Source organism: Sturnus vulgaris, chromosome 20 (assembly GCF_052056855.1).
Source record: "Sturnus vulgaris isolate bStuVul1 chromosome 20, bStuVul1.hap1, whole genome shotgun sequence".
Taxonomy (NCBI): domain Eukaryota; kingdom Metazoa; phylum Chordata; class Aves; order Passeriformes; family Sturnidae; genus Sturnus; species Sturnus vulgaris.
In genome coordinates, this window is record NC_142262.1 from 9,505,726 (window position 1) to 9,523,622 (window position 17,897).

Here is a 17,897-nt window from a genome sequence, read left to right on the forward strand (position 1 = left end):
CCTCAGAACCTTGATTAAAGAGCTATTTTCTGGCAGCCAAACATTATTTCCTCACCGTTTTATATTTGATTTCATTCACATTTGCCAGAAATATCAACGGTCAGATGATCATAAGTTTCAACTCTAAAAATACAGTTACAGAAAATCAGAGAAAAAAGCACAAAACGAAACCACAATGCAATACCACAGGATTCTCATTGTCACTCTTCTCATGAACAGCTTGCTTTGGACAGCAGTTTGCTGTTGAATCATGCAGAGCAGACCAGCCTCAGCATCTGTGAGCACTGAACTTTGGAAACTTCATCTTTTCCCTGAGACACCCACAGCAGGTTCCATTCACAGCCAGGCAAATCTCTCCCTCTTGCCTTCATTAGGGAACAAGAGAATGAAAACCAACCTTCTGCACCAGGGGAAATGCCATCCCCACTTCAGCTGTGGTTGCTGCCCCAGCACCACCTCCCAGGGGCAGCAGAACGGCCAGAACACTCAGGATGGTGTCACAAGCACCCCTGGGCAGCAGACAAGAGTGCTAGTCCCAGCCTGGCAGTGATGCCATCCTCTCTTTGGTTCAGCACACACAGCCTTATCATGCCAGATTTAAGACCAGATTCCCTCCCCAGCAGCCAAGACTACAGACTGGAGCATTACCTGCTCCACAGAATAAAGCAGTGGCAGCAGTCACATCAGTGCCTGAGATCGTCACACATCCCCTCAGTTCCTGTGGCTCTTCATGAATTTTATGTTAAGCTGATTTTTGAGTGGGGAGGTAGAAGAACGAGAGAGAGTGAGACAACAAACTCCAAGTATGTAGAACCTTCTGAGAAAGCAAAGCACCATTGCTGTGTGCAGGAGATAAGGAACCTATGCACAAATAGCTCAGGACTCAGGTACCCACAGCCATCCAGGTGCACACACAACTTTATTCTCCTTTGTGCATCGGGAAAAGGTCTGTTGCAACAGGTGCTAACACATCCTCCCTTTTAATATATATCACACACACCATACAGCTCCCATGATGGCAGAGAGAATGTTGGCACAGAAATCCTCTACACATTCTCTGTTATTACAAAATAAATAAAAGGCATTTTAATTTCTGTGTATTACTTTCATCCTTTTTCTCTGTGACTCCCCAGGCACCATGCAGGAAGCAGTGTGTGCTGTCCATGCCATGCCTCTTGCACATGGATATGCAACAACCTCCAGGCTCAGCTGTTTGCACATCTCCATCTGCTCCAGGCTGGTTTAGGTGAGGTGAGTTACTCACTGAGTATTAGCCAGCAGTGGAATCAATGAACCATCTGTCTGACAGCTGCAGGTGAAGCCTGCACCAGGGACAAGCACATCATTCCTTCCTTCCTAAGTGCCTCACAGTTCTGGTAAATCAAGCTGTGGAGAGTGCAGATAAGATCAGTGGCAGCTCGAAGTCCAGCCCGCTCAGTCAGATTCCAGAGCCACCTCCATCCATTCTGGAAGCACACGCTGTGCTTCATACAGAGACTTACATCTGTGGGATGACTGAAGCTATAAAAAGTGCTGACAATTTCCAGCAAATTTGCATATGTTGCTGCTGCTGCTTATATAAGTGATTTCTAGTTAACTACAAATACAAAAATCAAGGCCCAAAAATAGGTTTTCAAAGAAACCACTTGCAAATGTGACTGAATGATACATCTCTCCAACACTCCAAAAATCACTTGTCTAGAAAAAGCAGACGCAACAGAGGTTTCTCCAGAGGGTCCCATGCAAAGCACCTCCTGGAATACACACTACCCCACTTTCTCAACATCTATGCTGCCCTGCACCATTAAGGTTGTCACAAACTGGAACACCTGAGCCTTGTGCCAGGTTGCTCTTACATCTGGAGTTGTACAGATCTTTCTACACATCATCATCCCAAGCAGCCTGATGCAGCTGGGGTGAGGAGGCAGCCAGCCTCGGGACAAGAAACAGGAGCTGTTGAGAAATCTCTCAGTGTATCACACACCACACTCCATTGGCTCTGTGTACACCACCTCCTCACCTGCCTCTGCACAGACTCCCTCTTGCTACAGGCTGGGAAGGCCAGTTGTGTAACCTGGGGCTGCGACAGTTTGGTACCAAGGGGGCCTGTAGGGCTCCACTCAGTGGTCAAAAGGTCAGGCAAAAATATAAAGCACACAGGAGAGAGAAAAGGGTCAGAAAATCCCCGATTTTCAGGTCTCACAGCTGCCATAGCTATTAATCACCAAAGGAAGGGTGAGGGTTGAAGCTGATGGTATCTCTCAATAAGATATGGGTACCAAGCAACAACATCCTCCTTCCCCAAGCCCTTCAGCTTGCAGAAGGGTGCTGCTTGCTCATAGACCAAGCTCAGCCAAAGCAAAACCAAATGAATCTGACAGCAGTCTACAGGATTCCTCTGGTCATGGATTCTCATGCTTAGGAAATACTGCTCAGGGACCATTTCTCCATTAACCTACTATCTACAGCAGTGTAAGATACAGTACTTGGTTTTCCAACATAAGGAAGACAAGGACACACTGGAAAGGGTCCAGCAATGGGCCACGAGGATGATTAAGGGTCTGGAGCATCTGTCATACAGAGAAAGGCTGAAAGAACTGGGACTGTTTAGCATCAAGACAAAAAGGCTTGAGAGAGAAGTTATCAATGTAGATAAAAATCTATGGGGAGGACAGTAAAAAAAATCAAATAGACCGTTCTCAGTGAAATCCAGTGAAAGGATGAGGTGCAATGGGCACAAATTAAAACACAGAAAATCCCTTTAAAGGGACACAAATCCCTTCAAAGGACACAACAAAAAATTGTGAGGGTAGTTAAACACTGGAATACATTGTCCAGAACAGTCGTGGTGTCCACCCTTGTACAAATTGAAAACCTGACAGACATAGCCAGGCAAGCCAGACTAGCTGATCTCCGAAGGTCCTTTCCAAACCAGTGATTCTGTGATTAAAACCACAGCAGCCTCCTCAACTGTTCCCAATCAGCTCAGCCGCAGGGAATCCATCTGGAACCCCATCACAAAGCTGATACCCTCCCTTTCTCCCTTTGCCCTCTGCTTTTGATAGTTTTTTGGTTTATGTTACCACTTTTGCTCTCTGACAGCAGCATCCTCTCCACAGCTCACAGAAACGTATCATTTCTGGCTTGTCCCTACCATGAGCTTCTCCAGTCCTCCTCCAGCTCTCACTTCTTCCATCACTGCCTTGAGCAGGAACCTCCAGCCATCACTGTTTTCCTCTAACCCTCCACTCCAGGCTTGCTGCAGCCACAGGAACAGTAAACAAAAGGATGCCAAACATCTTTATTGCTTTACCTTTCTGTGTCTCTCTTGCCCCACATTTACCACATTTTTGGTCCTTTCCTTGATCTTCTGCCATGAATGAACTGAAAACACATTTAAAAATACCTTTTTGCTAGCAAAAGAACACAGGAGGCAGAAAAGGCAACAACCCCTTAGGACCACCCATCTCTGGGACCGGGCTTTGTTTCCTGGAAGCCACCTTCATGGTTTTCTCAGAACTGCCCAACTCTGCATTTGCTACAACAGCCTGTTCTGGTCACCTGCCAGCCATGCACACCTCGGTTTCTTTGCAAGAGCCAAGAGGGCACACGAGGTAGGAGAGCCTGCCTTGTCCCCAGCTCCTGGAGAAGCCAGCTGCAGCTGTCTGGATGACCAGTGCTGGCAGCTCCACAGCCTGGCTGCCTGTGAGGAGACTCAGGTGCTGCTGGTGAAGCAGGTTCTTCCCAAGTCAACAACAGCATCAGGAAGAGTCACTTCTGCTCCTCCTTCATCCCTCAGGAACCAGCACACCACAGACTGCTCAAGGGTGGGAGAGCTTCCCCTCTCTGTTGTTCTTCACACCTTTCTCACTTCCCTCTTTCAGCTCAGGACCAAAACTCAGCACAGGGTTTCGAACCACTGCTGTCAGAGGAGATCCCAGGGTTGGTAAATGTGAAGCCCTGTGAATGAGAAAATGCAGCATTCCTGTCTAAACACAGCGCAGGCTTTAAGTCACAAAGGCTTCAGAAGAAGGCCACCTCCTTCTGGTAGCTTCCAGCCACTGAGGGACCTTGCTGAGAGAAGAAAGAGTGTGTGCTGTGGAGGCAGGCAATGCTATGAGGCACCTTCAGCCACTGCTGTGGCGGAAAATCCAGCCAACTTTCCTTCAGGCTGCAGAGAGAGCACAAGGAGTTCCTGGGGTAAACTGGGTGCAGGGAAATGAGGGCAGGGCAGAGGGAGACAGTTCCATTTTCCTCTTTAAACAACAATGTGTGGTCAAGTTCACCTGAGGATAGAGCACTGAATCTTACTGAGAACTGCAGGGCCAGGGCCACCCAAAGCCCATGGAAGGGCTGGCTAGTACAGAAAGGAGACTCATGTCCATGAGAGTGACCACTGTGACCACCTCCCTGATATCAGCTCTGATGTCAATGTGGCTGGGCAGTGACTTGGATCAGAGAATTATTTCTGTTGTGATGTCTTTCAGTCAGATCAGGTCCCTGAGCAAGCTGCTTACCTGCACACAAGGGATAAGCTACCTATAGAGAAGGGAAAGGCTCCCTGCACAGAGCCATGAGAGACAGACACACACAGAGCTTCCTTCTCACACTTCTATTCTGATGTGTGCCAAGTACCTTTGATCCCTTGGAATTGGTTAATTAGCTCTCATTTGATGTATTTTTTAACTCCAGCTCATAGTCCTTATTAGGTACCATCTCTGGAGAAAAGGAAAACATACCAGAGTGAACACACTCAGCCCTTGTCATTTTTCTTGCCTTCTTTCTAAAGGTTTGCCCAAGAGGGCAAGAAAGAAAAGGGGCCGGGCTGTGTGGACAAGTGGTCTCCATCAAAGCTGCGAGTGGTACACGAGCCAAGGGTCAGAAAGGCACATCTGTGGGGCTCTGGGCACTGATCTGAGCATGATGGAACTCAGACTTAAGCAGGGAACCAGTTTTCAGAAGGAGTTGACAGGAAAGCAAAGTTATGCTATTTTGAATGAATTCCCCACTGCCTCTGCTGAGCAGAATCTTTCACATCTCCTGATACATTTTTCCTCAAACAATTCCTAAATTCCTAGATGTGTAAACATTTAGCAATTTGTGAAACCACAAACATTCACGTATCTCAATAAATGATCTTGGAGTTGACAAAACTGACAAACAGGACTCTCACATTCAGAAACTAACAAAAGAAATCCCAAGTCTGTCAGTTGCATGGGAAAGTCTCCATGGCCTCAGTCTTGTAGCACTGCCTAGGCAACTCTTGCTTCTACTTTCCTGTCTTTCCAGGAAAAATAATAAGAAAAGGAAGTCAATGGAAACATCAGAGATTGGTTTAAATTTATTTTGACAAGAGAAATAAAAATGCAGTGCCAGATCTGTGAGCAAAACGTCCTTTTGCACAGAATCTTTTGCTCACAGAACACTGCTCTACATGCAGCTGGTGGGCAGGTTTTGCTCAGGACTCTGCTTCCTGCCTCTCTGGATTCCCTGGAAGGTGTGCATGGAAAACCTGGGATGAGCATTGCCTGCCTTGCATATAAGCAAAGCAGGCTGGCCGACTTGCCTTGGGAACCTGGAGGACAAACAGAGGCTGACCAGAGAAATGTGCTGCGAATGGCTTCAGCCCAGTCACCACAGGGAGATGCTCCTGGACACCACTGCCATGCCCACAGCCTCGGTGTGAGGTCCAAATGACAACAGGACATGGCCAGCGAGAAGAGGACAGATGGGGTCATTAGTGCACGAGATTTTCAGAATTCACATGCAGGACTGTGAAGGCACTCTTCATGCATATGCGTTTTACCCTCACATTGTGTCTCGTTTGCATGGACAGAAAGCAATAAACACATTCAGGCACAAGCAGTCCCGAGGTGGGAATCCAACTGTCATCCCAGCTGTCAGGGCCCTAAAAATGACTGAAGCTGACAGAACTTTTCAGTATCCTAACAGATACTCTGGGTGTGCAGAACCAGCCTTAACCCTGCTGAGCCATGCCACAGGTACGGCAGCAAGGTGTCTGCAGCTGGCTGGGAAACTGCTGCAACAGACAGGGAGAAGGAGAAGGCTCCAGGAAGAACTTAGAGAATCTTCTAGGACCTATAGGTACTGGGGAAGGACTTTGGAAAGGGGCATGGAGTGAAGGAGGAATGGCAAATTTAGATCAGACATTAGGAAGAAATTCTCCTTTGCGAGGGTGGTGGTGAGGCCCTGGCATAGGATGCCCAGGAAACCTGTGGCTTCTCCAACCCTGGGAGTGTCCAAGGCCATGTTGGACGGGACTTGGAGCAACCTGGTCTAGTGGAAAGTGTCCCTGCTCATGGCAGAGGGGTGTAATGGGATGATCTTTAAGGTCCTTTCCAACCCAACCCATTCTGTGATTCTATGATTCTATACTGAATTATCTCTTCCACAACATAAAGCCACGACATGTTCAGTGAAAGGAAATGAGAAGGAGCGGGAGCGGGCGACGGATAGAGGAGGGAGCAGAACTTTGCCCAGCATCTGACCCTGGTGAGCGCCTGACAGGGGCTGCATCAGTCAGCAGTCACTGACTGCTGCTGCTGCTGCTGCTGCTGCTCAGCGGCTCTGCAAACCCCAGCGTCCGGAGCACCTGAGCTCTGCCTCTCCATGGCTACAGCGACAAGCACCAAAGGCTCTGGCTGCGGGAGCGAGGCCGGGCGAGCGGATTCTTACAGCACCCCGCAGCCTCAGCGACGGGTGCCGGGGCACCTGCCCGGGGCAGGGGCACAGCGATGCCGAGGGGGCCCAACAGCAGCACCGCGATGTGCCCGTGTGCCGCCCGGGACCGCCGGTGCTCCCGCGGGACATCCCCGGGCCGGCCCCTCCCGCCCCCCGCCCGGCCCCGGCCCCGGCCCCGGCCCTACCTCCAGCAGCTGGACGTAGCTGGCCGGGAACCAGCCGCGCAGCCCGTCCTCCTTCTGCCCTTCCCACCAGCCGCCGTCTGGCACCTGCAGCACCGTGATCAGCTCACCCGCCGCGAAGCGCAGCCCCTGCCGGTGCCGCTCCCCGGAGAAGGGGTAGAGCGCCTGGCAGCGGGTCCCCGACATCCCTCCCGGACGCGCCCGCTGCCGCCGCCGCCGCTCCGCGCCCGCCCCGCTCGGCTGAGGGGGCCCCGCTCCGCCCGGCGGGCAGCGCGGGCAGCGGCAGCCGAGCAGCCCCGGCGCCGGGCGCCCACGGGCACCGCCGGCTCGGGGTGGGGCGGGAGAGGCGGGACGGGCAGGGCGAGGGGAGGAGGGCGAGAGAGGGAGGGAGGAGGAGGAGGAGTGGTGGGAGGAGGGGGAGAGCGGAGATGGGGGAGGAGAGGCCGAGAGGGTGCGCGGGGCGGGCGGCGAGCGTGGCGCTGCTGCCGGCGGGACAGCGAGAGGGAGCGAGTGTGAGTGACCCTGAGGGGCGAGCGGGGACACGGTGTGGGCGAGTGCTCGGGGAACGCCGCGCGTGTGGCTGTGTGTGACAGGCACTGTGCCGAGGGACCGTGTGTGTGCTGTGTGCTCCACACCCCTCTGTGTGTGACGGGCACTGTTCCGAGGGACTCTGTGTGCTCCACGCCCCTCCGTGTGGCTGTGACAGGCACAGTTCCGAGGGACACTCTGTGATCTCCACGCCCCTCTGTGTGTGTGTCTGTCTGTGTGTATCTGACCCTGTTCTGAGGGATTGTGTGTGCTCCACACCCCTCTGTGTGTGTCTGTGTGTCTGTATGTCTGTGTGTGTGTGTCTGCGTGTATTTGTGTGTGTGTGTCTGTGTTTGTATGTCTGTGGATGTCTGTGTGTGTTCTGTGTGTATCCGACCCTGTTCCGAGGGATTATGTGTGCTCCACACCCCTCTGTGTCTGTGTGTGTGTCTCTGTGTGTGTGTCTGTATGTCTGCGTGAGTCTGTCTGTGTGTCTGTGTGTCTGTGTGTCTGTGTGTGAGGGACACGGCGTGTGGAGGGACAGGCGCTGTGTCACCCCGTGGGTGCGTTAGTGATGCCCACGGTGGGTCTGTGAGAGGCAGCCGTGTGTACAAGAGTCACCGTGTTGGTGACAACGGGACAGCCGTGTGTGTCGGTGCAAGGCGCCAGGTGAGACACTGGGTGTGCCTGAAGCACGTGTGACACGGTGTGACAGGCACTGTTTGAGTCACACTGTCACCTGTGTGTGTGTGCAACACCTGTGTGTCTATGGGGTCTAACCCCTACATGTGTGGCCCTCTGTGTCTTAGGGTGTTTGGAGAGAATCGTGTGTGTGAGGCATCTCTGATATCTGGGACATCTCTGATGTCACCGTGTGTGTGCATTTGTTACACATAGCCAAGGGTGTGAGATCCGTTTTGCCTGAAAGGCATGATGTGACACACTCCAGCACACGTGAGGTGTGTGTGTGACACATCCTCGAGTGTGTGTGTCTCTGCAGCACTTGTCTGAGTGCACACCTTGCTTCGTGTGTGTGTCTGACTGTAGCTCGTGTGTGAATTGAGGCACCACCTGTGTGACACTCCTGTTTGTCACCTTTCAGAAGATGACTTTCAACGTAGCCGTCCTTCATTTAGACAGCACCAATCAGACCTGAGCTCTTCAGCGTTTTTTATTAGGATTCTTTCAACAATTTTCAGCCTTTTTTTCACGGTTCTATTTTTGATTTTCTGAATTGTGATAAATTGCTTAAAATCACCCCCTTTTGATAAGTATTTAAGCTCATAACTATTAATCTATGATCCATTATGTGGTATTATCACACCAGCTGTGCTTTGCTTGGCAAAACCTCACAGACCTGATATCGTGGCACACATCCAGGTACATCTATCAGCAGTATTCTCTAACAATGCCATTTATAGATGGCAAGAACTGAAATCAAAGTGAAATCCTGTATTTTTCTTCAGCATATACAAACCCAGCTTTGCTATGTTGCAACTCGGATCCACATAGTTTAGAATGTTCAGGTAAAATAATTAATTTTGGTTTAAATATTGCTTTTATTATGTTTGATGTTGACAGAATGCTTCAATCTTTTCTTTGGCTTATTCTCTGATACTTTTTTCCTCTACTTCCAACTTGTTTTTTCTCACTATCTCCCTTTCTAATGTTTTTGCAGGCTTCTGTTCTTTGCATGAACTCTCTTGATGGGAAAGCCTCTAGCAGGGTTTCAGTCCTAGGGTTGTCTCTTCCCTGAAGCAATTACAAACTTCAGCTTTTTAGCTGGCAAGCCCGAATGTAAACACTTGCCTAATTTTTATTTTAAATTTTATTTCTAAACCTGTTACTATGACTTGCCTTTAGCTTGTGTACAAAAGTCCAGCCTGTAAGCAGAAGGTTTCTGTTCCTGTCAGAGGATGCCTTTTAATCACTGGAGGTAAATATCTCGAACAGTTCCATAAATAATCCTCATTTCATTCTGAAGATAATGACCACGTTGGGTTGTCTTGAGCTGTGTCCAGTCCTTGTCCTCAGCTTGCAGGATGGCTTTGCTTCCTGAACAGAGAGCAGCTCTTGCCAAAGGTTTGGTTGGACCTGCATCATGTAATATCTATATTGTGAAGGATATTATAGGGAGGACAAGCTTGGTGTCTGAGCCTAGGCATCTTTTTTATCTAGCATGTCAGAGCCAGAGTATGATGAGGTACAGAAGCCATCCCAGAAACATGCAGATTTGCCACTGCAGGGGTACCAGGCACTGGGATGGGCTGGTCAGCTTTCAGTCTCAGCCTTTGCTCCTACCATCTGTTCCAGCTCAACTGAAGCATCTCAGCTGCATGCAGGTGTGCCTGGGCAGCACACAGCAGGTCTGACTGAATGTTCAAAACTATCCCTCTGGCTGTAAGATCTGCCTGAATTTATTTCCTGAGCCATCACAACTGTCATGCTCACTCTGCCATCTGTTCTAGCAGGGTATTCCACTTAGCAATGAGAAACCAATTCTAAATCAGTATCACATGCACATATTCTGTGTTAGTGTGAGATCTTGAAAGGACCTTTTTCTTCCTGTCTGCCACCAAAGAGTGAAGACCTAATGCCTGGATAAATAACTTTGAAATACATCTTAATGTCAAGAAATGCTCTCTGTGAATGAGAAAGAGCCAACTTCATATAACGCTGCAGAAAGCCTCTGCTGTGGTCATCCAGTCAGAGAGAGAACTCATTCCATGATTTCACAAAATGCCACCACTACAAGTCCTGTACAGATGGGCAGATTTCCTGAAGAGGGACCTGAGAACATCTTGGGAGTGAGTACCAGAAGAAGGAGCAGCATAGTCAATAATTTTTTTGTTCAAAGCACTATTTGACAATTAGCCCATGAATAAGATCTAAATGACTCCAGCTGTCTCCACTGAACAGATGCTGGAGGGTTCCCAATGAGAATGGGTTAGCACAGGTATATGGGAGAGCTTTATAACCCTGATGGATTGGAGATTCACATGAATAATTGATTGGCCATACCTGTTTTCAAGAGACAGCACCACCACATCTCCTGAGGCCAGGAAAGAAAGAGGCTGAAAAGAAACTACATGTAGCACTGGATCTTTAAATAATCTTTGATATCTAAGTGACTAGCAGAAATTAGTTCTGGTTTTGGAGAGTAAATGTTCTGAGCATGTACACAGAAGATACTTTCAGTTCTTAAAATGCTTAAAAGTTTTTGGTGGAAGGGGCCATTCTCAATGCTTTAAACAGCCAAAATACCAAAACAGATCCAGGAGCTCAGAAAAAAACTTTTATCTGGTCTCTTTTTGGTCAGCGACTCACAGAGAATTAAATTCCTAGACCAGATATTCTTGAGAATCACACTTGGAAATTTAGGCATCCAGGACTTCAAACATTCCAAGCAGAAGACTTGGATTTATGAGTCATGTTCATCTGATCAAATACGTGATTCAAACATGAATTTTTAAAAAAGTACCAAAGAATACCTCTTGGCTTTACTTTGATTTCTGCATTTAAAAGTTTTTCAGATGGCTCTGCTGACCTTGGAACTCCCCTTGTACAAGATCAGCCCTGAAAATGAAGTCAGATGTGCAGTGCCCTGCCTGGCTGAGGTTGTAGTAAAACTTTGTGATGTTCCAGGGCAGGTTTAGTCATCCTTGTCTTAGCAGTGCCCAGAGCTGTATCTACTATTTTAGAGTCAGACATAAACAAACGTATTCTCTGTCTATAAATGGACAGTGATATTACATGAATAAACAGCTTGGGGTGATTCACATGAGAATAAACTGGCTTTTTCTGCCAGGATAATTCACCTGGAGAGATGACTGCTTCCATTCACTTCCTTTCTTGGAAGCAGGCTGAGAATAACAAACTGTTCCGATAACATCAGCCTATTTCCAGTCCACATATTTCCTACTGAGAGGCAGGGCAGGCCCCACCCTGTTGCATGACAGGCAGTAATTGGTCCTAGAAATGTGACTCACAACTCTGACACTTTGCCTCAGAGTTAGGTGTCAGCAGCAGCCAGTTGTCACACACAAAGCCCTGTTTGAAAGAGTGGTGCCAAGCCTTCTCTCCAGCAGTTCAGTGTTCTCCTCTCACTTCTTGGGGCCCTGAAAAACCTCAGTTGCAGCCATGTGCTACTATTAGATGGCTGCAGAATTTCAAATCAGCTTCCCTCTGTCTTGCTGCAAACTGAACATTATGGGCACTTCATGGTGGTCAGTATGCTCACAAAGAGAGGATATGCCTCATTTTAGACCACCTCTCGATTCCTAAGCATTTATATTTGTTGAAGTAGACAGTGTTGTAGCCTTATGCTCTCTTCTTCCAGCTCTGTGAGCACTAGGTCATTAAATGTTTAATGTTTTTGGGTTTTTTGAATGTTTAACTATTTAATGCTAAATGGAAAAGTCATTGAAAGGAAGAAAGGTATTGTCTATAAATCATATAATTACAATATTAATAACAATAAGCTGTGACTACATGGATCTCAGCTTTGAAGTGTTAGATGACAACGTAGGACAAGTAGCTCTGGATCTTATTATCTTGTTTCCAGCAATATCTTATAGCAGAAGAAGGGAAAAGGAGAGGTAGGGAGAGACATTTCTGAAAACAAATGATAGCTCATGTCGTCTCCACTTAGGGGTGGTATCACATCATTCCACATTCATTTTCATTATTGAGACTAGTTATTTTTTTGAGCCCATGCAAACTCTTGGCACACATAACATTCTGTAGCAAGGGTTTCTAATGCAGGCTTGGTGTTTTGGAACCTGTCCCTTGCCTGTTTTATCTGAGGACTCTGCTGGCCCACAGTCATAGGCTAACTCACCCACAGTGACTTTTATCCCCTAAGAGCTGCACTGGAGTCCAAACCTGAACCATTACTCTGAAATTTACCTGCACATGGAGACGTGGGCATGAACCTACTTTAAAGGTCCTGAGGGACTTCTCAAAGATTACATGGAGAGGCACTGGAAAAACAGGAAAATTTCCCAAGAGGACTGATGAAAGCACTCAAACTTTCCTTCAAATGTCCTTCTCTCTGGCTTAGTATCAATCTTGGTGGTATGATTTGGGCTTGCCAGATAATCTACAACAGCTTGCTGGATCCCAGAGCGTCTGATCTTCTCTTTTGAGCCCATGGAGAACTAGGCTTCTGGCCAGCTAAGGAGAACAATCCAGCTAGGCAGCCCTCTGGCCACACTCCCTCCGGGTGTGCTAGCTTGGACATTGATATTTCCCTGACACTAAGCTTTCCTCTTCAGCATGAATTGCTCATTACTCGAATTCCATCAGGGATTTCTTGTGTCGTGTGAGTGGAGATTCTGCCTGAACACACTGAGCAGGACTGACTGCTTTCTGTGGATGAAGCTGTTGATCTGTGTGTGTGTGTGCCTGTATCTGCAGGACATAGATGTCTCAGTGTTTGCTTCTCAATGGTGCCTCTGTTCTACAACCATCTGTGTATAAAGCTGCTATTCTGCCATGAACAATGACTCATACAGGAAAGTCTCGAAGAATTAGGCAAGAACTATGTTCATCCTGAGGAGTATTGAAGATCCAATCACATAAATTCTTGGAAAAACTCGGCATTAATTTTCCCTTGACAGCTTTAATCTTTAAAATCTGCTGTTGCTGGTACACGTTTACAAACAGCAGGTTGGCAGCACGCTGTCAGTGGGCATCACACATCCACTGCTTGCCTCTGACAGCCCTGCTCACTGGGACCAACTTCTCACTCCACTTTCCAATGAGGATGTTACCAGTGACTCTTCCATCTCCTGTATATATTCTTCTGAGCCCCCACAGATTATTCTCTCCAGTCCCTTTTCTTGTATTTCCAGGCTACTCTACTCCTCTGCCAACAGCAGTAGGTGAGTGGAAGAAAGCAGGGTCACTGTTCCTGGCCCCCTGCAAACTTCACCTGGAGCTGGAGCTGCCCAAAACTCCCTGAAAGCTGTAGGGACTATCTGGGGCAGATAGTCTTCTCTTCAAATATCTAGTGAGGTTTGGGTACTCAGGAAAGAGCTGAAAGGAAGAAAATATCCAGAGGATTTTATCAGACAGTCTCCTGTAGCCAGAATGAATTCAGAAGGAAGAGTTTTTGAAGATTAAGAGCTTCTCTGACTAGTGGGGAAGGTTCTAGTTTGTGGCACCTTGTCCAACACTGTAGAAGTAAAAGATTTCAGGGTTCTTATATTGCAATGACCCAGAAAGGAAACTGTCTGAGGAATGAAGATTAAGATGATCAAGAAAGTTTAAAACAACTGGTGACATATCCTCATAATGTAATAATAAGAAAATTCCAGATATGTAAACCACAGATACAAAAAATACCATAAACACATATTTTCAATTGGACTAGAATTCAATTAGAAATTTTATTCTCAGATTTTGAAATTTTTCTCGGTACCAGCTCTGTGCTTCTCAACTTTTCCAGTGAATTGATCAGTTCTCAAACTGCAGAATGCAACTTCCTTCCTGCTAGATTAGTGAGTTCAGCTGAGTCAGTGAAAAATGTGCATTGAAATTCTATTTCCTACTCCAAACAGGGCTAACTTCAAAGCTGGATAAAGTCACTGCAGGGTGTTGTCCATATATATCCTGGAAATCCCAAGGATGGAGATTCTACAACCTCCTTGGGCAGCCTGTCCCAAGGCTGCAGCACTCTCATGGGTGTTGCAGATGAAGTGCTCCCTTTGTTGAGAAAAGATTTTGCTGGTTGGCAACATGAGACCATTGCCACTTGTTGTTTCACTGTGCACGTGCAGGAAAAGCTTGGATGTGTTGGAATTCTTCTCCCTCCCTTGCAGCAGCATCCCTGCAATGAGATCCCCCAGCCTTCCCTTCTGCAGGCCAAACCAGCCTAATTCCCATCTCATCTCCTCACTCAGCACACTCTCCTGCTGACCCTGGGGCTGTGTTGGAGCCTCTCCAGCAGTCAGCATCTCCCGTACAATGGGCGGAGTGTGTTTAAAAACTGCCCAGAGTATTGCAGATGCAGCCTCCCCAGAGCCAGGCAGGAGGGAATGACCACATCCCTGCCCTTGCTGACCACTGGCTAACGCAGTCCCATGACTGGTGGGTGTTGCTGCTGCAGGGGAGCACTGCTGACACAGGTCCAGCTTGTTTTCCACGAGAATCCCAAGGCCTTTACTGCAGGGCTGCACTCTACAGTCAGTCCCCAGTTTCCCCTAATATGTGAAGTTGTTTTGTCCCAGGTTGAAAAAAATAAAAGAGGTTGTATTTTTCACAGAACAAATATAGGAGGTGAATTAGACCAAATTTATCATGTGATTGAAAAGGGTCAAACCCTGGGTCCTCTTGTGCTGAGTGTGATGCTAATACAAGTAAATGGGAGCAGCATTTCTACCTGAGAAATCTGAGTTTTCTGCAGAAAGTTCTGATGTCAGTCACAGACTTAAGCAAAGGGGCTGTTAACTCTCAGCACAAATTACATTTTTCCTACGGGCTTGAAAGAGAATCTTGTAGGCCACTGGAATGAATCCCACTGCTATCCGTTCCCCCAGGACCTCAAAGGAGGAGCAGGCACCATGCCTAGAGGGGATGAGATCCGTGTGTGCATGGTGTGGCTTTAAATCAGCATTTTAATCCTCCTTTTGATTAAAAATCCTCCTTTGCAGATAGGCAAAGTAGCAAGAATTATCCTTCGGACACACTGAGATAGGACACAGCTTCATCTCTCTTAATCAGCTACTTTGTTAATGTTCTAAAATAAAGAGTCTTGTCCTTTTTTTATTTCCTAGTAGAGAAGATATTTATATTTCATGTTACTTCTGGTTTGACTAAATGAGAAATAGTACATTACTTGTTCATAAAGAAATAAATAAAGTTCATTTTATAAACCTAGTGGTGATATCATTTCAACTTCCTTCCAGCTTTCCACACTTTTTTTTGAGGGGCAAGCAAAGGACTCAGAGGGCTCTGTAGATCTGATGACAACTACAAAGCACATCAGGAAACTTCTGGGAATACAAAGCATTATTCAGACAAAGGCTTTTCTTTCAGCTTTAGAAATATGATTTCAGCCATCATCATAACAGAGCAAAAAATAGCCCTAAGAACACTCCTGCAGAACTGAACTCCCATGCAAGAGCTGTTTCTCATTCTTTCAGGTTTTTCTTCCTTTATGTAGAAATAGGTTTGTGTTTAACAAAAGGATAAACGCTGCTAATCTACTGATTTGTCAGCTAGCCCTGTGCTTATCACAGCACTGTTTGTTGGCTGGGGCAGGCGCAGCCCTGACGTGCAGCTGTGCAATGAGAACTGCGTGGGGTCATGTGAGAGCGTGGGCAGGACCTGCACCTGGGGGCTGGACACAGCGACTGCTGCAGTCACTGACTGCTGTGTTTGTGACCAGCCTGCCCACATCCATCTCTGACAGCGCAGGCCAGCCACTGCCAGGGATGGCAGGTAGCCATGGAGCTGGGGAATGAAACAATGAGATGGTTTTGGTCAGCTTGACAGACAGAGCATTGCTTGATGGCAGAGCACTGTCCAACGGGACAGCAAACAAAGTGCCAGGGAGTTCTGACTGGCACAAAGGACCCCAAATGTGAACAGGAGGATGAATGGCCAGTCAGGAGCATGGGCAGCAGCCAGCTGTGATGACAGGGTATGAAACACAGGACAAAGATGACAGAAACCTAAATGGAAAACAACGTATGGGAGCAACTTAAGCAGATGAATACACAAAAGAGGAGAAAGGGATGACATGGGAAGAAGGGACACAGAGTGCTGGATGTACAGGGAGGAGGCAGGAACTTTGGCTGGGTGACCAGCAGGTGTGGGGTGATGGCACTGGGGACAAAACTGGGGGTGAGGAGAGCAGCCAGAGCTACTGGCTGTCCCTTGGGTCACCCGGCTGAGCACAGCCCAGCACGAGCACGGCCGGGAGCCAGCCCTGTGCCTTGGCACACCTGCCGGCAGCGGGGAGGATCCCGTGTGGGATCACCTGTCCCAGTGCGGGAGCGTTTCCACAGACACCACAGGGAGCCTCCGGAGATGACCATGTGCTCCCAACACGGCGTCCTCTCCGGGACAAGGAGCAGCTCAGCAACGGCGTATCGGGGGCACATCCCACATCCCGCACATCCCACACATCCCACACACCCCGCACATCCCACACACCCCGCACATCCCACACCCCGCACATCCCACACATCCCACACCCCGCACATCCCACACTCCGCACATCCCACACATCCCACACACCCCGCACATCCCGCACATCCCACACACCCCGCACATCCCACACCCCGCACATCCCACACATCCCACACCCCGCACATCCCACACCCCGCACATCCCACACATCCCACACACCCCGCACATCCCACACCCCGCACATCCCACACCACGCACATCCCACACCACGCACAAACCACACCTCGCATCCCCCGCACCCTGCACACCGCACCTCTTGCACACCGAACCCCTCAGTCCGCGCACCCTGATCCCCTGCACCACGCACATCCTGTACCCCTGTACCTCCTGTACCCTCTGTACCCCGCACACCCCTCACACCCTGTATCCGTGTATCCCCTGTATCCCCTATACCCCCTGTACCCCTATATCCCCTGTATCCCCTGTATCCCCTGTACCCCTGTGTCCCCTGTGTCCCCTGTACCCCTGTATCCCCTGTGTCCCCTGTGTCCCCTGTGTCCCCTGTATCCCCTGTACCCCTGTATCCCCTGTACCCCTGTGTCCCCTGTGTCCCCTGTATCCCCTGTACCCCTGTATCCCCTGTATCCCCTGTACCCCTGTGTCCCCTGTGTCCCCTGTATCCCCTGTGTCCCCTGTGTCCCCTGTACCCCTGTATCCCCTGTACCCCTGTATCCCCTGTATCCCCTGTGTCCCCTGAGTCCCCTGTACCCCTGTGTCCCCTGTGTCCCCTGTACCCCTGTGTCCCCTGTACCCCTGTGTCCCCTGTATCCCCTGTACCCCTGTATCCCCTGTATCCCCTGTACCCCTGTGTCCCCTGTGTCCCCTGTATCCCCTGTGTCCCCTGTATCCCCTGTACCCCTGTGTCCCCTGTGTCCCCTGTATCCCCTGTACCCCTGTATCCCCTGTACCCCTGTGTCCCCTGTATCCCCTGTACCCCTGTATCCCCTGTACCCCTGTGTCCCCTGTGTCCCCTGTGTCCCCTGTATCCCCTGTACCCCTGTGTCCCCTGTGTCCCCTGTATCCCCTGTACCCCTGTATCCCCTGTATCCCCTGTACCCCTGTGTCCCCTGTGTCCCCTGTGTCCCCTGTACCCCTGTGTCCCCTGTACCCCTGTGTCCCCTGTACCCCTGTATCCCCTGTATCCCCTGTACCCCTGTGTCCCCTGTGTCCCCTGTATCCCCTGTACCCCTGTATCCCCTGTACCCCTGTGTCCCCTGTGTCCCCTGTATCCCCTGTACCCCTGTATCCCCTGTACCCCTGTGTCCCCTGTATCCCCTGTACCCCTGT

At 49.1% G+C, this 17,897-nt stretch overlaps 1 protein-coding gene and 1 long non-coding RNA gene across 5 annotated transcripts in view; one reads left to right on the top strand and one right to left on the bottom strand.

Moving 5' to 3' along the window:
• GAS7 (growth arrest specific 7) overlaps positions 1 to 7,203 on the bottom strand; it is an 84,318-nt gene extending 77,115 nt beyond the window's left edge. The window contains exon 1 of one of the 4 annotated variants that reach the window (XM_088176611.1): positions 6,888 to 7,203. In XM_088176611.1, coding sequence (XP_088032737.1) covers positions 6,888 to 7,070 — 183 coding nt within the window. In that variant the 5' untranslated portion in view covers positions 7,071 to 7,203. The remainder of the gene's footprint in view (positions 1 to 6,887) is intronic. The other 3 variants (XM_088176614.1, XM_014885057.2, XM_088176613.1) reach the window with 3 other exon arrangements.
• A 130-nt stretch (positions 7,204 to 7,333) lies between these two features.
• Positions 7,334 to 17,897, top strand: part of LOC148221594 (uncharacterized) — a 77,829-nt gene continuing 67,265 nt past the window's right edge. Inside the window, exon 1 of the long non-coding RNA XR_015807808.1 lies at positions 7,334 to 7,396. This is a non-coding gene — a long non-coding RNA (uncharacterized LOC148221594). The remainder of the gene's footprint in view (positions 7,397 to 17,897) is intronic.